The sequence below is a fragment of the Corvus hawaiiensis genome, chromosome 4 (assembly GCF_020740725.1).
Source record: "Corvus hawaiiensis isolate bCorHaw1 chromosome 4, bCorHaw1.pri.cur, whole genome shotgun sequence".
NCBI classification, from domain to species: Eukaryota; Metazoa; Chordata; class Aves; order Passeriformes; family Corvidae; genus Corvus; species Corvus hawaiiensis.
This window is the reverse complement of record NC_063216.1, coordinates 43,522,958-43,542,082: the sequence shown is the minus strand read 5'-3', so window position 1 is coordinate 43,542,082 and position 19,125 is coordinate 43,522,958. Positions and strand designations below refer to the sequence as shown.

Sequence of the window (19,125 nt, the reverse complement as noted above, 5' to 3'; positions counted from 1 at the left end):
GTCTTGGGCCACATCAAAAGCAGCATGGTCAGCAGCTCAAGGGAGATGATTTTGCCCCTCTACTGTGCCCTCATAAGACACCACATGGAGTACTGTGTCCATCTCTGAAGTGCCCACCATAAGCAGGACATAGACGTAATGGAGCAAAGAGGGCTATGAAGATGGTCAGAGAGCTGGAGCACCTCTTCTGTGAAGGAAGGCTGAGAGAGTTGGGGTGTTTCAGTCTGGAGAAGAGAAGGCTCCAGGGACACCTTAGAGCACCTTTCAGTACCTAAAGGGGGCTTATGAGAGAGCTGGAGAGGGATTTTTCCCAGAGGTATGTAGTGATAGGATAAGGGGGAATGGCCTTCAGCTGAAGCAGAAGTGTAGGTTTAGATTGGATATCAGGAAGAAGTTCTTTGCTCTGAGTGTGGTGAGACACCAAAACAGATTGCCCAGAGGGGTTGTCTACTCCCTGTCCCTGGAGGTGTTCAAGACCAGGCTGGATAGGGCTGTGAGTAACCTGGTATAGTGGAATGTTCCCTGCCTATGGCAGGGGGCTTGCAGCTAGATGATCTCTAAGGTCCTTTCCAACCCAAACCATTCTATGATTCGTATTTTATTAAAATTTGAATGCCAGAAATTGTAGCATATCTTCTGCTCCGCAGAACATCATGCTGGTCAAGTGATGTTAGCTTGATGCTTTGTGGAGCACTCAAATGTACTGGCACCTGGTTGTTGGAAACAGACTCTTGATGCAGTAGGTACTTCCACATGCCCAGTGACACTTTAGCAGTGGATATGTGAATAAGCTTTGGGCAAACATCAGCTGTTCCAAAGAGGAAGATGGAAATTCAAGCAGTATAATGTAGACTTTTATATTGAATTATATTTCTTTTTACTGAATGTGTAGTTCTAAACTAAGATGCTTTCTTTTGTGGGTGTAAGGTCACTTAGGCCAACCGTTATCTAAATTGAATTAATTTTATTGGTCTATAACTGTTTCCTTACAGTATTGCATCCTTTGTTCTGTTTCCTTTCCATCAGAATCTGAAATAAGGTGCTGCACAGCTGCTGTATCTGTTGCTAATGTTTGTGGACAGAGCCATTTTTCCTTAATTAGAAGTCTGCAGAGCAGACTTTTTTACTCAGTCCCTTTCTTATGAACATGCCTGCTTGCTGCTTCAGCTGTTGAATTCTTGGTGAGGTCCTTTACCTGATTCTCTAACATGAGGCAAAAAATGAAGTAACTTCTACTGAAAAGCTGTTAATATCAGTATTTACACAGTGCCATAGTTACTCACTGACTCCAGAGCAGTGGCCAGTTCACTATGTAAGTGCTTCAAGCTGTGTCTGTTATGAGATGCTGGATGGCATCTTGGCAGAGCAGTGCTGGCCTCAAGCTGTACTCTCTGGCAGAACAGGGGAGTGAGTGGAACACACTCTCCAAGAACACAGGGTGAGAGTATGAAGTGTCTGAAACATGGAACAAACTAGCTGGGAGAGTTGCTGTGCTTCTCCTTTCTCTCAAGTGTTCTGTGTTTGGCAGGTTGTTGGTATGTGACAGACCTAGGAATAGGAGTTAGAAGATACGAACAATCAGCGCACATGGTGACAGCTAATACTTAGGTGCTCAGCACAGGCAGGGTGGAAAATACATGGGTGAGGATGGCAGGACCATCCTGTTCTGTGGTAGCCCCAGATCTTAGCTCTCCTTTTATTTCTTGTCTATACTTCATTGTCTTAGGGTGCAATGTTATCATCTTTCACTAGCTGGTAGCACAGGGCTGTAAATTGCTATCAAATGGCAAGCATTAAATCAAAAGGCTTTGCTTGTATTCTGGCATATATTGTAGTTGTTGGTGTGGCATGCTAAAGGCCTTCTGCTCATACATGTCTTTGACAATAAAAAGCTACAAACATTGCCTGTTGACTGCTCACTGTAAGCACTGCAATAGAAGTACGGAGATACGTGTTGTCCATGCTGTGTCCTTGTGGTATTAAGAATGATACAATTTATTTCTCAGAAGATGTTACTGGGGCAATGGTGGGACTTCAGAAACCTATTTTTTTTTTGCTGTACGCAGACTATAAATACTTAAAGAGTTTTCCAGAACCTTAACTAGCATATGCCATGACATGTAAACTGAGCCTATATCCTGCTGCTTCCGTCTGTTTTTTATAGTAGGTGGGTAGACAGCTATTGCTTTGTGCAGCTTTCCTGAATTTTCTGCTGTGGTTCTCTGTTTTTACAGACCCTCAGTCAGCATAGGAGTTGGAATAGCTGTTGTCTCTGTGTGGTGCAGTGCTTTCAATGACTGATCAGAATGAATTGTGAATTTGCCTTTGACCTCTGTAGCACCCATGGAAAAAAAGAAACAGGTCAAGGTGGCTCAGTAGCATTTGGAAACTTGAGTCAATTTTCAGCTTTTGGTGGGATTCTGAGACAGGCAATGGGTCTAGTTTTCATTCAATTGAACTGGACAAATAAATGTGCTGTGAATCGGGCTTGCAGGCTGCCAGCATGGACTTCTTGACAAGCAGAAAAGACTTATGAGCATAAGCTTCTTGGGTACATCTTATTTCAAACTTGAAACTTTAGGATTATTAAAAAGTAATATTTAAATCATACAAACTTTTTTCCTACTGTCTTCATCATTTTCTTAGGGAAAAAAGTTGCCAACTGAATGCTTTTACAGTCTTAAGTTGCCTTAAGTAATGCTTACGATTTGAAGTATTCTAGGAACTTAAGGATACCATGGATGGATAAATCTGTTCTGCACAGAACTAGCTTTAAGCTAGTAAAATGTCTGAAAATCTTTTAGTAATTCCAATGTACAGCCACAAGATATAATTAAAATTTATTTGAAATCAAGTAATTTTCAAAGTTTTTCATCTCCTGTCACATTACATCTTCATTTGCTTTGGTTGCATTGGTGTGCGCTTTCGATAAACACTTCTTTTTTCATTTGTGTTTTTGTTGTGGAACCAGCAGAGTCTGGCTTTCATGTAGGTAATAACATCTAAACCTGCGAAATACACATCTCTGTGGACAGTTCAGTAGATGTTTGCAAAGGGGTACAGAAGAAAGCAGAACAATCACTGTTTAAATCAGTAGTGAGGCCTGTCATTGCTGGAGAGCTGTTTTGGCCTCGAGCATCTGAGCAACATACATGGCTTTTTTTCCCTGAGGCTCTGTTTCAGGGACCACTGGATAGACTGTGCAGGGCACAGAATTCTTATTAGCTGGATGGGTGGAAGGGCTGTAGTACTGGGGTGAGGGATACTTTGGGGATTGTATTAAAATCCTAGGGACGTGTCAACTTATCTAGTGACCTGTGGTGTGCACTTATTAACATTAACTTGTCGTTTTTCATGATGGGCTTACTGATTTTTTGTAGACTTAGGGGAGGAGTGATGGCTCTTACCATATGAGAAGAAAACGAAAGATTGAGCTTGACTCTACCTACTTCTCGCCTTTGTAAAGGAGCCCATGATGAATATGTTAAATAGTGAATAGTATAAAACCACGGTGAGCCAGTAGTGTGTTTTCCTGTCTTGTAATACAAAAAGCATAATGGACTAACTGAACAGATGATATTCTTTAAAACTCTTGGAATTCTTTCACACAGTGGGTAAGGAGGCCTTCCTAGTTCACTAAAGGCAAAAGGTTATCAAGATTTAAAGGAGATTGGGTTGCTTTCCTATGCTGAGGGTATTGACAGGTAATACAGAGGCAGACTTGGGTTGGGTTTGGAGGGATTATAGTTACTTCAACTGCTACTAAGAAAGGTATGTACCAGGATCTCACTACATAGATTTTGCATGCAGACCTTACACAAGTCCTTGGTATTTTACTGATGCTTCTGGTCATCCTCCAACATTTGCTGCCTTTTTGCATCTTCTGCTGTAACCTACTGCTTAGGCAAGAGGCAGTGTATGATGCCATTGCTTAGTTTTGAAATCTGTTTTCTTGAATGCTTAAGAGGTCCAAATGTGCTGGCTGACCAGGCATTTCCCTGAGTGTTGGGCTGCTGAGGCACTGAGCAAAAGCTTTGCAGGCCAGCCACATGGTGTGTGAGATTGAGCTACACAGTGTAGTAGCAGTCATCTACTGATGGGTGGGCTTTTCTTCAAATCTCACTATTGGTATACTGTCTTTCAATTTGATACTTTCCTTAGTACTAATTACTTGTACATGTAATTTGGCATTACTTTTTGTCTTTGAATTGACTTTGAATAGCTTGCCAGTGTTGCAGTACCAGAAAACAAAAATCTGTAACAAGCTGCATTTTACTATAAGGTGCTATAAGAATACTTAATAGCATTTTTGAATTTTCAGCTTGCTAAGACCACTGTGTGAAGTATAGCCACCCAGTGTAGCTAATTTCTAGGTGCTGCCACTATAGAATTACATTTCAAAACTCAGTTTGTTCAAATGCAGTTATGGAGTTACCTTACAAAGTACTGCTGAATAGAGCGGCTCAGTATTTTGAAGAATTCAAGATGGCAACTTCCAGATTGTTTTGCAGAGGGATTAACTGTGGAAAAACATCTAGATATTCTTTTGTATGATCAGTGTTATCTCTTTTTTCAAATTAGTTGCATTATTGTGTCTTCTAGACCCTAGTTAACAGTTGGAAAAAATAAATAGATCATGCTTTTTATTGGAAAAGAAAAATCCCAGCAGCTTGGCCTTCCGGCCTTTCAAACTTGGAGAAGATTTTCTCTTGAATAACAGTATAATGGGAATAAGGTGCTTTGTGACAAGTCCTCTGCTTTACAAACGCCTTCTGAACTTCTGAGCATGTTCTTTGTTTTTATCATCCGTTTTGGTGGAGCATGGCACAGGGAGCTGAAGCTGTTACAAGGAGCAGTGTAGGATTTTTCAGTTGCATGATAACTGTGGCATTGGGAACACATTTTCTTTTCCCATGAAAGGAAACATTTGTCCTTCTGAGAGATTAATGGACAGAAAATAATAAAAACAGTTATTAGATGGCTTACTTTCTAGACTGAGAAGGTATACTTTATGATACTAACATTTTTGGCAGAAGTGCACTTCTACCAGTATAACTCTGATACAAATAGATTTTTTTTTTCTAGAGCAGTTGTCCCAGTAGTTGATAACTGGTTTATATTTCTGAATAGTTTTTGTGATAGATCAGGTCCAAATAGCTAGAAGGTAAAATTTAAATTAATTTCAAGGTTGCCATATTTGAACAGAGACTAAATTTGAAAACAGATAGTTGGTAGAAATAGAGGGAGGATCTTTTGGATAGAAAAGAGAAAGAAACTGTAGTAGAGAACAGGAAAGAAGACTTCCAATATTTGAAAGGTAATGATGTTAATAGTCCTTCAAGAGGGAGATGTACTAGGTGACCTTTAAAGATTTCTTCCAAGTGATATTTCTGTGTTTAAACAGGACACTCCTGAAATTTCTTGCTTGTGTAAAAGATAGAGAAATTGAAGTAAAACTAAAGCAGAAAGGATGAGTTAAGTGAATTTTATTGCTCTTTTTTTTTTTCTTTGCCACGTTTTCTCATCTGGCTAGTTAAGCTTACACACCTAACCTTTTGGTTTACTGGCCTGACTGCAAATGTAATGATTGTAAAAAGCTGACAAATGAGAAAAATAGATACTGATATTTTAGAACTAAAGAAATACAATATCTGTCTCTGATTAGTTAAAAATTGCCAGGCTTTGCCTTTAAAAATATGTTTCTTAAGGCAGTGTTCACAGCTTGGTGTGAAAATGAAAATAGTTCTGAAACAATTACTGTTACTATTTGATTTATTTCACTTCCACAAAATCTAAGGGACTTTTCACTCTTAGAGCTGTGTGAAATAGAACCCATTTACATTATTTATAGAGGTTTTAAGAGTATGTGTATGTAACTTTGAAAAGCCTGCTGAATTTTGACAGCCAAGGGTTCTCTGATTTTATTTTATTTTTTTATAAGAGCATGATCAGAATACTGTGAAGAGTTTTGCAAATGCTTAAATGCAAAAGTTATGTGGGCTGTGTGCACTCCTACAAGCCTTTCTTATCCAACTGTTACATATTCTACCTTTCAGATTGAATCTTTGCCACTGACCCTGAATGTAGAATTAGGCATATAATTTCAGGGTGCAGTTTTTTATTTCTCTGGAGTTCATCTTTTTACACTATTTGGTCCATTTTTAATTTAAATTAGTATAATTTCAACATGCCTAATGGCAAGTGGCAGAAAGGCAGACTATATAAAAAAGCCTTTTAATGTTTTAAAAGCTGTGTAGGGCTTCCATTGAGCCTGTTCCTGTTGATTTAAAAGATACTGGGTATTGAATACATTTTGTTGTGGTGTTCTGACAAAGTAGTATTAGTCAGTATGTTACTTAGAGGGTAAGTTTGGCAAGTTCCATTTTCTATTTTTTCTTGATTTAAGTAAGTGGAAGATTCAGATCTTGGACTCTTCATAACAAAACGCCTAACAAGATAGAGGTATTTATTTCAACTTCTGTAGGCGAGTCAAAATGATAGTGAGTACCATAGGGAGATAAACAACTCTAATGATTTTAAAACCTTGTTTTTTTTAATTTCATTACTCATTTTGTTATAGGTTGTATATGAGCAAGAAGGAGTTTTCATTCACTCCTCCTGTGGAAAAAATGATGACCAGGACAGCTTAATAGCAGGAATACTGCGTGTCATAGAAAAGGTATTTGCATAATACAGTTACAGAAACTTTGTTTATTTGTTGGCAAAGCACATAACAAGTTTGGCAAATCTTAAATGCCTTTTTTAAGTGCAGGATTTTGTAAATGAACAAGCATCACATTGGGTTTGACATTGTCCTCATTATTTACATGTATCTGTAAGTTGTACCATAATCACACCATGACTATATATGGCAATAGGTACTTTGCTGTGTAGTGTTGAATTTTTTGTGATTTGTATTATAGGAAAATGAAGTAGTAGTAGACTGGAGACCACTGGATGAGACTTTGGACACTTCCAATATCCTCTGTGCTGGAAAGGTTTGTTTGTTAGTTATCAGTGTTCTTCATTATATTTCACCTGAGATTTTATTTTGTGTTAACTAATGTGTAGGTGATCTCATAACTGGAAGCAAAACTTATTTGTCATTGGTATTAATAGCTATATGTAGGAATCTTATTTGCAGACTGCAGCCCAGTTCAGGTTATTAGGATACATGCGTAGGTTGACTGTATTTAGTTTTTACTTGGTTCACAAATAAAATAGTAGGGGTCTAACTATGAATAGTAAAGACCAAATGGAGTGTAAGTATATCACAGTCACCAGTCCTTCTGCATCTACTGTGTTGTAGTTTGGTGATTCACTCTTCATAGTTAGATACAAAAGTGAGAGGTGCTGTTCTAATGCAAAATAAAAATAGAAGTCTGTGGGGGTTCCAAGATGCAGTGATATGTGGTATTTGAGCAATATTAAGAGGATGTGACTAAATAAAAAAGATTCAAGTTTTACACTTAAAAACAAAAAAAGTTTGTTATGTTCATAGGGTCTGCAGGAGAGGCAAGGATATTCTAGGATGTTGGAATTTATTGACTAAATCCACATAGTCTTAGTCATAAGTCCAAATTTCCTGTGTTGAACTGTATCATGTTTCTGAGGATTTCAATACATTTTCTTTTAATCTACGAAATAAAGATGCTGATTCTTCATGTTGAGTTTGAGAAACTAGGTCAATTTTCATGCCTTGTGTTTTTTGATAGTTGCTTTTGTTGTTTTTCTCAGGATTCCAGTTCTGTTGTGGAGTGGACTCAAACTCCTAAAGAAAAATGTTCCCGAGGAGCAGACCGTCCAAGTAGTTATGAAGCAGAATGGGACATGGTCACCACAGTCTCTTTTAAGAAGAAACCTCATTCAAATGGAGGTACTTAAAAAAAATTGTGGAGGGCTTTTTTGTTTGTAGGGTGTTTTGGTTTTTTTCCATGATGGTAACTTGTAACTGAGGAATTGCCTTTTAGATATAGTAAAATGGAATTTATTAGGACTTGAAAGGCTGGGATTCATTTGTGGTAAGAAGTGAATCTCTGGGTGTGGAAAAAAATGCACAAATGGAATAGCTGTCATCTGCCTCTATTTTTTTCTTTGAATTGCTAGAGAATTGTATTGAAAATGACCATTAAATCTAATTGCGTGCTTCATAATTAGGTGTAGTAGCAGTTTTATCTGCATTGGGCTTGCATTCTTTGAAACAAATGGAATTTGAACTAGGTGTCATGTTAGAGATGAAAATGGAAAAATAAGTGGTTTACTACTCAAATGCCTTTCCATACTTCAGCAGCAGGGGGAGATGGAATGTACAGTTATGATGTACATGGATCTTTTATATGGTCTTTCTTTACTTGGGCAAAGTAATTCTATAGCTACACCATTTTTGTTATAATGTCTCAGTAGAGATGTTGAAAAACGACTTGTGATGAAAGAACAGTGATTCTCAAGTAATCTTTTTCTCTCTGATTCTCCCATAGTGTTTTTTCTGTAATAATACTTGTTTTCCATGTATTATACGTGGAAAATGTATTCATGTATCCATGTATACAACCTATAACTGGGGACTATTGTGCTTGTTTTACCATCTTTATAATGGTTTTAAATGCCATCTCTGTCATGTATGAGTGCAGGGTTTGGATGTCAGATTATGAATGTTTTTGGGTAAAGCGCAGTCCTTGGCTTTTATACACACACACACACACACACACTCTCTCGAGCATTTCTGTTGGGTAAAGATGGTTTATCACATCACTAATTTGTATTGTTTTTTCATCTCCAGTCATCAGAGTGTGTCTTCATCCATAGTGAGTGTCACTGAGCACTACTGACTAGGATTATGCTCTCTGCCACTTCTTGCGTATTTGCAATTGCTGTAATTTGATGGGAGCAGGCCAGGGGGTGTCCCAAATTCCTTCTAGACATGCTGGCAATTTTGTGTCCTCTGGTAAAGTACACTTTAATCCCTTCTCCTTGAATATATACAGTCTTGCACAGCATGTATACAAACTTGCACAGTGCAGGAGGAAGGGGTGAGGGGGAGGTTTCCAATTCCTTTGCCCGTACTTTGGTAGCAGCCTTACACAACACATGCTAATAACTGTGGGCAGTATATAGGTTACAGGATTGTAGTGCATATCACGTTTAGTTGGAGTAAGTAGCACTATCTGGTGGAGGTGCAGGTTGGATTTAGCTTGCTGCTGGAATTTGATACAGCAGTTGTACATTTAACTGCTAGATCACTTCTGTTGTAGGATCTTGAGTTATCTTGTGTTGCAGCTGACCCACAGGGATCATCAAAGTCCATCTCCTGGCCCTGCACAGGACAACCCCAAGAATCACACCATATACCTGAGAGTGTTGTCCAAATGCTTGAACTCTTGTTAAGCTTAATGCCATGACCACTTCCCTGGGAGCCCGTTGCAGTGTCCAGCCATCCTCTGGGAGAAAAACCTTTTCCTATAAACTGTAGGTACAGCTTTAGGGGAGCAGTCTGATGGACTTGTTTCTTGTTCTACAAGTCAGGAGAAGACAAGGAGGCTCAAAGAGAAATCCAGAAATAGCAGTTCCAGTGCGTATTTTATTATTAGAGCCAATGCTGGTGTTTTGAGTTTGTTTTTTAGGAACAGTGACAGATATAATGTGTTTATAATTGCTAACACTGAAAGTCAAACTGAAATCATGTGGTGATTTTGTTTTTAAGATGCTACAACTCATTCAAACGGTGAAAGCAAGTGGTCGTTCCTGTTCAGTTTGACAGATCTGAAATCAATCAAACAAAACAAAGAAGGCATGGGATGGTCTTATTTGGTGTTCTGTCTGAAGGATGATGTGAAGCTTCCAGCTCTTCACTTTCATCATGGAGATAGCAAACCATTGATTAAATGTCTTGAAAAGCACGTTGTACTGAATGAGTAAGTATCAGACAACTCTTAGTTCTGTAAAATACAGATGATTGGTTTACTTAAATCACATAATGAATTTCAGATTAATACTTCCTGATTGTTTTTCTCTTCCTTTTTTTATTAGTAGAATCAGTTTTCAAGGTGACTGAAACTGTGATTTCATGTATGCATTTGGAACGTAAGCTGAAGTTTTGAAATTGTTGGATTGGTTTATGAAGTATTTTAGAATCTGAAGTATTACTAGCTCCAAATGCCTCAGTTGCTCCCTCTAGTGAGTGCAGAAGCTTCTTGTGAACATGCAGTGTAAAAGTTAACTCCTTCATGAACTACTTCTATAAAATGGGATAATTTGTGTTAAAACTTAAGATTGCCTCCTTTGTGCAAAATATCTATGAATATTTGCATGCATGTGCAAGGTAACTTACAGTACTGTCAACTAAATCAATTGGTATATAAATGTTTTCCTCCACAGTTCTGTTCCCCTGTAATTTCTTGCCTGGTCAGTGTTTCGCTCTTGATCTTTACTGCACAAACCACCTTTCTGAGTGTAAATATAGTTAAGACCCTACCATACTATTAAATACTTCGGGGTTGTTGTGTATTTATATTGTGTTGCATCCAGGTTTTTTACTAAGATTAAAGCCTTTTTGATCAGCATGGCGTAAGTGCAGAATAAAACAAAATTTTCCGCTCTCATCATGTAGGCATAAGTATAATTTAAGAAGACAATAGGTAAATAACATTAGATAGAATATGAAGAAAGAAATGAGATGTGATATGATTATTTGCTGTGTAACATGTATTCTATTTTCAAAAGTGTTTTGCTGTTGTCACAACATAGTAGTCTGATGACAGATTTGAAGGTGGATAGTGAAATGGCTGTAGGAATCCTTACAGAGGGCTCTTCTCACATTGGTAGCATCACTGAGGTCAGAGATGCTTTCAACAAGTAGGGCAGGCTGATGCTGAGCAATACTGAGGAATACTTGGCTGGAGAACGAGCTAGTAGGACATGAGTGGTGTATATTTATTGAACTGACTTGTGAAAGGCTTTGACAGTTTCAAGATGTGATGTTGGGGTTTGTGATAACCAGTTTTCAGCGGCTTGGAGAAGGTAGCAGGGTCAGTGTGTCCAGTTGGTGGAATGGTACTGGCTGTAGCATTTTATGTGAGCTTTGTAAGGGGAAAAGTCAGGAAGACCAAAGGAGAGGCTATTAGGAGGACAAGATGAACTTGTAAATAGGAATATTCTCTGTACAACTGAAGATTAGAAAATCCTGTATGACAACTTCATCTTAAATCCTGAGGGTTTTTTTCTCTAGGTTTCCAGAGAGTCCTTCCTTAAACTTCTTTTCATTTAGTTTCATAATTTCCCAGCCTCTGCAGGCATAGGGAAACATGGTTGTCCTGCCATCCCCCTACCTCCCTCCCTTTTTCTCTAAGGAAACTGTTCCTTTTTGAGCATTCTGCTGTGTTTACTTACTTGTGGATACCTTCTGACTAGCTGCTGGTAAGCTGAGGCAGTTTTTGGGAGCAACTGATGTAGCAATCACGGGAAAAAGACTTGTGTTACAGGATGAGTCACAGAAAGCTTTATACCACATCTATGTGATCGGTTGCCTGTGTACTGCAGCAACATATTTCAAATTTTCTAACTAATTGCTGGGATAAGACAAAAGCAAAACTTGAGGTGATGTTCAAGTTTGCAGGATGTGCTGTGCTGCTTGGTATTGCCACCTTGAACAGCTGTAAGCATTAATGAATGCAAGAGCAGATACTTCAGGAGCTTTAAAGCAAAAAGCAATGGCAGCTGTGAAAATTAAGTTTGGATGACTTTAAGACCAGAGCAGGAACTTCCAGTTTTAGTTTTCTTGTTCAGTTAAGGTCTCTTCTGTCACCAAATTCTTTTCTGTCATCTAGTCATGAATTATGATGTTTATTTTTGTTAAGGAAAGAAAAAAGAATAAATGGGCCATCCAAGTTATGGAAATGACAGAGTCAGTCTGCATGTTTCTGTTGTTTCCTAATGGTTATTCATTCTTTAGTATATAATGTATCTAAGCTCATCTTAGTATATAATGTATGTTTACTCAGATGTCTGGGTGACACAAGGAAATATTTGGCAGTGTAATTACTTTTTATCCCAACTTCTATTTTTTAAAACATGGGATATTAATATTAAGGCAGAAATTTTAGCTTCTCTGTAAATTATCTTTATGTTATTGGTATTTCCTTATGTTCCTATTACCTAAAAAGATTTTCCCCTTCTCTAACACCATTCTCTATAAAATACCACGTCATTGCTGAAATCAGCATGAAGCAGCTAAACTCGTACAAAATAGTGGTAATTTGTTGCCCTAACGATTATGTGCCTTCTAGTTTAGTTGCACCAGTCTAATATTGAAAAAATACCGTGTGCACAGATGATGCTTTCTAAGTCGCAGGACTATGAGGAAGTTTAAGAAAGTGTATAGCTCACAAATTCAATGAATAAATAAACATTAAATAAGCAGGTGTTGATGCCCGCCTGACTGTCCAGAAAGTGTATGTAATTAAAAGGGAGATACGGTACAAAGTTTTAGTTCTTTTAGTTACGGAAAACATAGTACATGACTCAGCCTTTGCCCCTGTGCTGCTTTTTAGAAAAAGCTAGTTGAGCTTCATTAACTGTTGCTGCCTCAGAACTATGACTGTGATGTCTGACTGTCTCAAAATAAGATCTCTTGTTGCATTTCATATCCGTCAGCGTTAACAGTGTCCTGTCCTGTTGGAATGGTAAAGAGATAAGGCTTATTAAAGTTCTTATCTTTGACTTCAATAATGTGGTACATGATGCAGGTGCTAATAAAAAGAAAAGTAATTTTTCTTTCAAAGACTTGAAATAGTGGATTTAAACTTTGTGCGAGAGCATTAGAGAGGTATTTTGTGAATGTAAATCTGTGCGCAGTGGATTAGGGTCAGATGGCAAAGTGCTTGGCCTTCTCCTGCTTGGCTACAAACTCCAAGGCTTGAATGTCAGCCCACTTTCTGAGCTGTTCTCTGTTCTGTCACCTGCTGAACAGTAAATTGGTGATTCAGCAGCTGCTTAAGGAAGTAATGGGGTGCCTGTGCTGAAGAAGGGGACAAAATGGATGTTGCAGGGGGAAGTAGGTATGAGAGCAGAAGAACAGATTCATTACTAGGAGCAGCGTGGTTTCGCTGCCTTTGTTGTCACTATTTTCATCTGCCTATGGAACCCTGTTGAGGAGCAAATGTTGTATTGAGCAGGAGTGTACAAATACAGTGAGTCAGGCCAAATCAGGTTTGTGTTTGTTAAGCTTTTGGAGTCTACACAGAAATACATTTGCAGGGCTGTACTGAGATGGTTCTGTTTTACAGTACAGTGGCTCTGGTGTCTTTTAAGCTCCTATCAGTATGAACCTTAGAATTATTCTGACAGGATCTGCTGTAGTATTACTGGTTAGGAATTTGTTGATGTGCTTTCATACATTGAAAAGCAGTTTGTATTCCTTAATATAATGTTTTACAGGGTGCCATAATGTAAGATTTACTAACTGGTAGAAAGAATTCCTTAACTGTATGGGTGCTATAGGCTCTTTTCACTTCCTCTGTTACGTTAAAGGAGTTTCAGCATTATATTGTGTTGAGGCTGACTGTGTCTCACTATATTTCCTGTGTCACATTTTTTTTTGTCCATTGTCAAAACCAGAAAACTGTACTTGAAGTTAATTTTGTCACCTACATGTAAATGGAGTTATCTTCCAGAATAATTTCTCAAAACATTTTCTAAAGCTTTATTTTTCAAGGAATGAAATATTGCAATTCAGAATTAATACGGAAATTACTAATCTTTTGAAAAATGAAGGTCCTGTTTTGTGTAGCATTAGTTTGTTAACCTGTGCCGAGGACCAAGAATGATCTTGCATAAAATTTTTTTTTTTTTTCACGAAGTCTGAAATGCGACTTCAAGAAACCAGTAAATGTTCTGAAAACTTTACAGAAAAGCCTGATCGCACCCAGACACCCTTTTTTAATTTTATTGCAGATCTCCACATGATGAACGGGTTCTTCTTGTGAAGACTCAGAAGTCACTGTCTCAGTCTTTTGAAAATCTCTTTGATGAACCATCATATGGCTTATTACAAGTATGTATTACCTTTGAATTTTTTATTCTGAAGACATGTATTAAAAAAAAAAATCCACCCTACCATGTCACAGGAATATTCGCTGAGTATGATTTAATGCCATTGTAGAAGCAAAAATTCTGTTTATGATATTGTTGTTAATTATTGACAAAAATAATGCCATTGTTGAAGCATTGACTGTATCCTAATCCAAATGCTTACTATAGAAAGTACATTTAATTGTAAGTTGTTTTCTATGATGTAATAATTTCTTAACTTTTCTGTGGTATTATTTCAAACCTATTCATGTTCTCTGTGATTCTATACATTTGGGTACAGAAAGTTTTAGAAAAGGGGGAAAGGAAAAATTTTAGGAGTTACTAAAACATATTATTTATAATTTCTAAGTTTTCCTTGACTAAATATTATTTTCATTGATATTTTCTGAAACTTTTGAAGGGATGATGGAAGTACAGCAGCAGAGAGGACAATATTGGCTAAAATGATGGGTTTTTTTAATACTACAACTGCTTATCATTTGGTGGAGCTTATGGACTTGTGAAAGCAGCAAAACTTGAGTGACTTAAATGAGGCCAGAGTGTTGACCCACTGATCTGTTTAATGAAAGAAAATCTTCATGAATTAATTACATTAGTTTCTGTATTTAGTTGTCAAATCAAGATTTGTGTGAAATTCCTAGCAGAGTACATGATGGTTCAGACTGTTTTTTCTCTTTCTATGAGGGTAGGGAAGCTGGGCATAAGGTAGCTGTTCTGTGCTATGAATCACTGGTTAGTAAACAGTGGATCTGGTCCACTTCTGTACTTAGGTCAGTACTTACTGAGACCACTGGTATCCAATCTTTCAGATCAATTAGCAGTATTATCTTCATACTTAAAATATGTTTTTTAATCATGTGATGCTTGTTCTGTATTACTACCAATACATGAAACTTAAATAATTTTGAGATCTACAGTACTTTTCCTGATGCTTTGCTTTGAGTAAAAGAGTTACAAATATATATATATTACAAATATATTATAAACACAAATGTTTGTGTTTTGCTTGTTTTCCTTGTTATAACAGAAATGGAAGAAAGATCCATACATAGTAACAATGGGAAAATTTTCCAAAGTCACAAACTATATTGTTGGTAGTTTACGTTCAAGTGATCCATCAAATCAAAGGCGACCACCATCAGAAATGGCAGACTTTCTCAATGATACCATTCCAGGGCTGAAGATAAATCAGCAGGAAGAACCAGGATTTGAAGTCATTACACGAGTGAGTATATAAATTAATGATACAGATGCATTGATTGTTTTTATGCACTCCTTTAAAAGAATGGTAGGACTTGAAGCATGATGAATTATATTGTTTATGCAATTGTGGCATATTACCATTTATTCTCAGGAGTTAAGACCATCATCAGTTACTTTTGAATATGTCATTTTTATGCATGCAAATGCAAGTTTTCCTTTGAAAGGAAGTTTGTAATTAATGAAATGGTGACTATAATTATGTTAGAGGCACTGCCTTTAAAAGTGACTGATTTTATGTTCAGTGAGGTCAATTAGAGCTATGTTAAGTAAAACTGGAGAAGGCAGGTTAATAACCAGCTTTCTTGGCTAATCATTCCTAACATTTCAGTTTCTTTTTCAGTTACTTTTACAATTAAGTAACAAAATACTTAATTGGATGATTAATGTCTAGGGTGTATAAATTACAGATTTATGTACGATTTGAACCAAATCTAGAATGAACTTATAACTGGATCATGAATCACTGTGGACACCTATTGGAGTCTCTTACAGATAGGTGGAAAAGGTTTATTTTTAAATGCTTGAGATTATTTTTTAAGCAGCTTACATATTTTTAAAACATTAAACTGTTTTGTATGGGGGATTTTTTGAGTTCAAGCTAGTGTTAATATCTATGCAGCAGTAGCTGCATGAGCTATGTAATTCTAAGAAGTTGCTGCCTAGCACTTAGTTAATTTATCAATGAGAAAAAGTATAACAAATGCTATATATGGAAAATAACATTGACCTATATGTCTTAATCTGACAAATGCCTTGGACTTCTAAAGGGTTGAAACACAAATTGGTTTGAGGGTTGCTATCATAAAAATATTTTTAGGAAGTGAGGATTTCCTGTCTGCTGAACTCTCCCATACTTAGACATGCAATTTGGGAACTGAGAGACTAAGCACAAACTGAAACTTTGGATGGGTGTTATAAATTCTGAAAGTACATGGGTTTTTTTAAGAGGCTGTGTACCAAAACTGATCTTTCCAGTCACATTGTTCAGTCTGTGTAGGGAATCCCATCTCTGAACTCAAGCTGGTTTTCAGTTCTCTCTTAAGATGCACTCGTGTATCAGGAATGTGTTTGTGAAGTGGAGCTCCTTATTGTCTGTGTTTGCATTAGTTTATGGGAAGCTAGCTCAGAGGCATTTGTGGAGAAGGCTATTTAAAATACACTTAGATCCTCCAAAATCTGAAATATTAAGATGTATAGCCAGGTCCTCAGCACCAAGTGTCTTACTCTAAAGATCTGCTTGTGTTGGCCCCCACTACTTGCTCATGTGGATGCAAACTTAGATCCTTAGAGTTGCTGACTGAGGTATGTGCATGTAGAAGTGTAGTTGCACTGAGTATAAGAAACTGGCAAGCTTAGTACCATTTCTGCTGTTGTTTGCAACTACTGAAGCACTTCACTGGGATTTATATAATGCCTTTGTGTGTGTTTCAGATCGACTTAGGGAAACAGCCTGAAGTTAGCAGAAGAGAGCCTGTGTCAGCTGAAGAATGGGCTAAGAATATGGACTCTGAAGGAAGAATTTTAGATGTTGACTACATAAAGCGATTGATATTCAAAGGGGTAACTTTTTTTTCTCTAATTTCAGCAAGACCTCTGACTTGATTCTGGCTTTTATTTTCCTTCCCAAACCGCAGTTATGCTGTTTTCATTACACTTGTAATGTTTCATGTAGAACTTTGAGCATGACCCAGACATTATTGAGAGACTTCATAAAGCATGGTTTCATGCCAATCAAATACCTCAGCAGTCTTGCAGCTATATAAAGTGCTACAAAGAGAGAGATCTTGTGGCTAGCTAAAGGAAATGAGTTGAAAATAAGGAAGCTTAAGTGATAAAACAAATGAAAGTGGCTTTCAGGAAAAGACCAGTGTTTCAGTGTTAGGATATTTGGTTTATTATTTTCCCTTAAAAGGTTTTTTCTTATCCTTCTCCAGCAAAACCTTCTGGTTTTGCCCAGCTGTTTGCTGGGACTTGACCCTCATCAGAGCAGTGCTAAACACTTCTGCTGATATTTTAATTGAGCTGAGGGAATTTGCAATATGAATGTGAATTTAGTCTCAGTGATGGAAATTTTGAAAACTAGTTATGTCCTGTAGCTTTTCTACCTAATGTTACTTCAGTATTTCTGTATTTTGGTGGGAATCTAGCTGCCTTAATGCATTTATTGTGTACCTGCTGATGCATGTTTGCAAGCAGAAGTAGAGAATGATAACCCTGATATTACTGGTTTTTAAAAGATCTGTACCTACTAAGTAATACTAAGTAATATACTGTAAAGGGGGTAGGGCGAAAAGGAGGCCCTTTCTGGTGACTGTTCCTTAATATTTGTGTTCCATACTCTTTTCCTCCTGTTTCCTCCCAGTGTGATACTATAGTCAGGACATGAGACTTGGCTACAATGTAAAAAGAAAGCAACTTGAAGATGCTACTTTGAGAAGTGTTGTATCACTCTAGGAATGTTTCCTCCCAGCATGGAAATACTTACTGTTGATGCTTCATTTCCATTTTTCCATAGGGTCTCTGCCATACTTTAAGAAAAGAGGCGTGGAAATTTCTTTTGGGGTATTTTCCTTGGAATAGTAGTAAAGAAGAGAGAGCAAATCTGCAAAAAAGGAAAACGTGAGTACAGTGACTTTTTTCTTAGAAAATAAATTTAAAAGCTGCATCTTTTTTGACATAGTGATGTAGAAAGCCTTTTGAAAGACAGCTGCTAAAATTGTTGAATGCAAGAACATGTGACATTTTTAAAAATTGCTATACTCAAGACTATGTAAACAGGGTGTTGTTATTCCATTTATCTCAAAGAATAAATGGAATGAATGAATACTTATATAAAAAAAAGAAATGTGGCTGTTTGATTTCAAAATTGTCTTTCTTCTTCAGGGATGAATATTTCAGGATGAAACTGCAGTGGAAATCTGTCAGTGAGGAACAGGAAAAGCGAAATTCAAGATTAAGAGATTACCGGAGTCTTATAGGTAAATTCATGTTTAGACGCCTACCTAACTGCACACACACTTCTACAAGTTACTATGAAATTGAAAAAAGTACCCTTTTGAAGAGCCTGCATGAAGAGGCTCTGAAAATGAACATACTGCTCTTTTCAGAGGTTAAAATATAAATTTGGTTATGTACTTAATATTAAAACTTTCTCAACTAGAGTAATTCAGAGCTTTACATATTAGCGTTACAAACTGTCTGGCTTTTTAAACTTCCTTTACTTAGCAACACAAGACTCTTCATTTTGTGTTATGTCATGATGTGTTTTTACTGGAAATGTTAAAAAAATGACATACAACAAGAATGTGAAAATGTGTCTGTTCGTATTTTATATTTTTTATAGGGATTTGTGTATGTGCAGTCTGACTTCTGGAGTTTTACACCTACTTTTAAAAATTTCATCAAATTATGCTGGGTATTAGTTTGTGTCCTTAGTTCTCTTCGGTAGTGAGATTTGGGCACCAATATTTAGGATTACTAAATATTTTTTCAGGAGATAGGCCAAGATTTCTGTGTTATTCTGAGAGAAAGACTAAACTTATTTCAGGCAGTTATTCAACAGGCGAGCTGAAAGGGTCAAAGTCTAGTCTTGGTAGATTAATAAACTACATTTTTAGAGAATGTTAACAGAAAAAAATAATATTCAGAGTTAAAAGAAGGCCAAATGTTTCTGTGGAAACAATTATTTTAATTTTTAAGCATTTGGAAATGTATGTGACAATATTAGGGTTATGTAGTAAAATAGATCCAAACCTACAAAATACTCCTTTTATCAAA

At 37.0% G+C, this 19,125-nt stretch overlaps 1 protein-coding gene across 1 annotated transcript in view; it reads left to right on the top strand.

Annotated features, from left to right (window-relative positions):
* The window catches only part of TBC1D15 (TBC1 domain family member 15), a 35,151-nt gene that overhangs the window by 4,455 nt on the left and 11,571 nt on the right, over positions 1-19,125 (top strand). Inside the window, exons 2-10 of the mRNA XM_048302305.1 lie at positions 6,581-6,679; positions 6,924-6,998; positions 7,738-7,876; positions 9,701-9,911; positions 13,948-14,047; positions 15,113-15,310; positions 16,780-16,908; positions 17,864-17,967; positions 18,232-18,326. Of these exons, the coding sequence (XP_048158262.1) occupies positions 6,581-6,679; positions 6,924-6,998; positions 7,738-7,876; positions 9,701-9,911; positions 13,948-14,047; positions 15,113-15,310; positions 16,780-16,908; positions 17,864-17,967; positions 18,232-18,326 (1,150 nt within the window). The remainder of the gene's footprint in view (positions 1-6,580; positions 6,680-6,923; positions 6,999-7,737; positions 7,877-9,700; positions 9,912-13,947; positions 14,048-15,112; positions 15,311-16,779; positions 16,909-17,863; positions 17,968-18,231; positions 18,327-19,125) is intronic.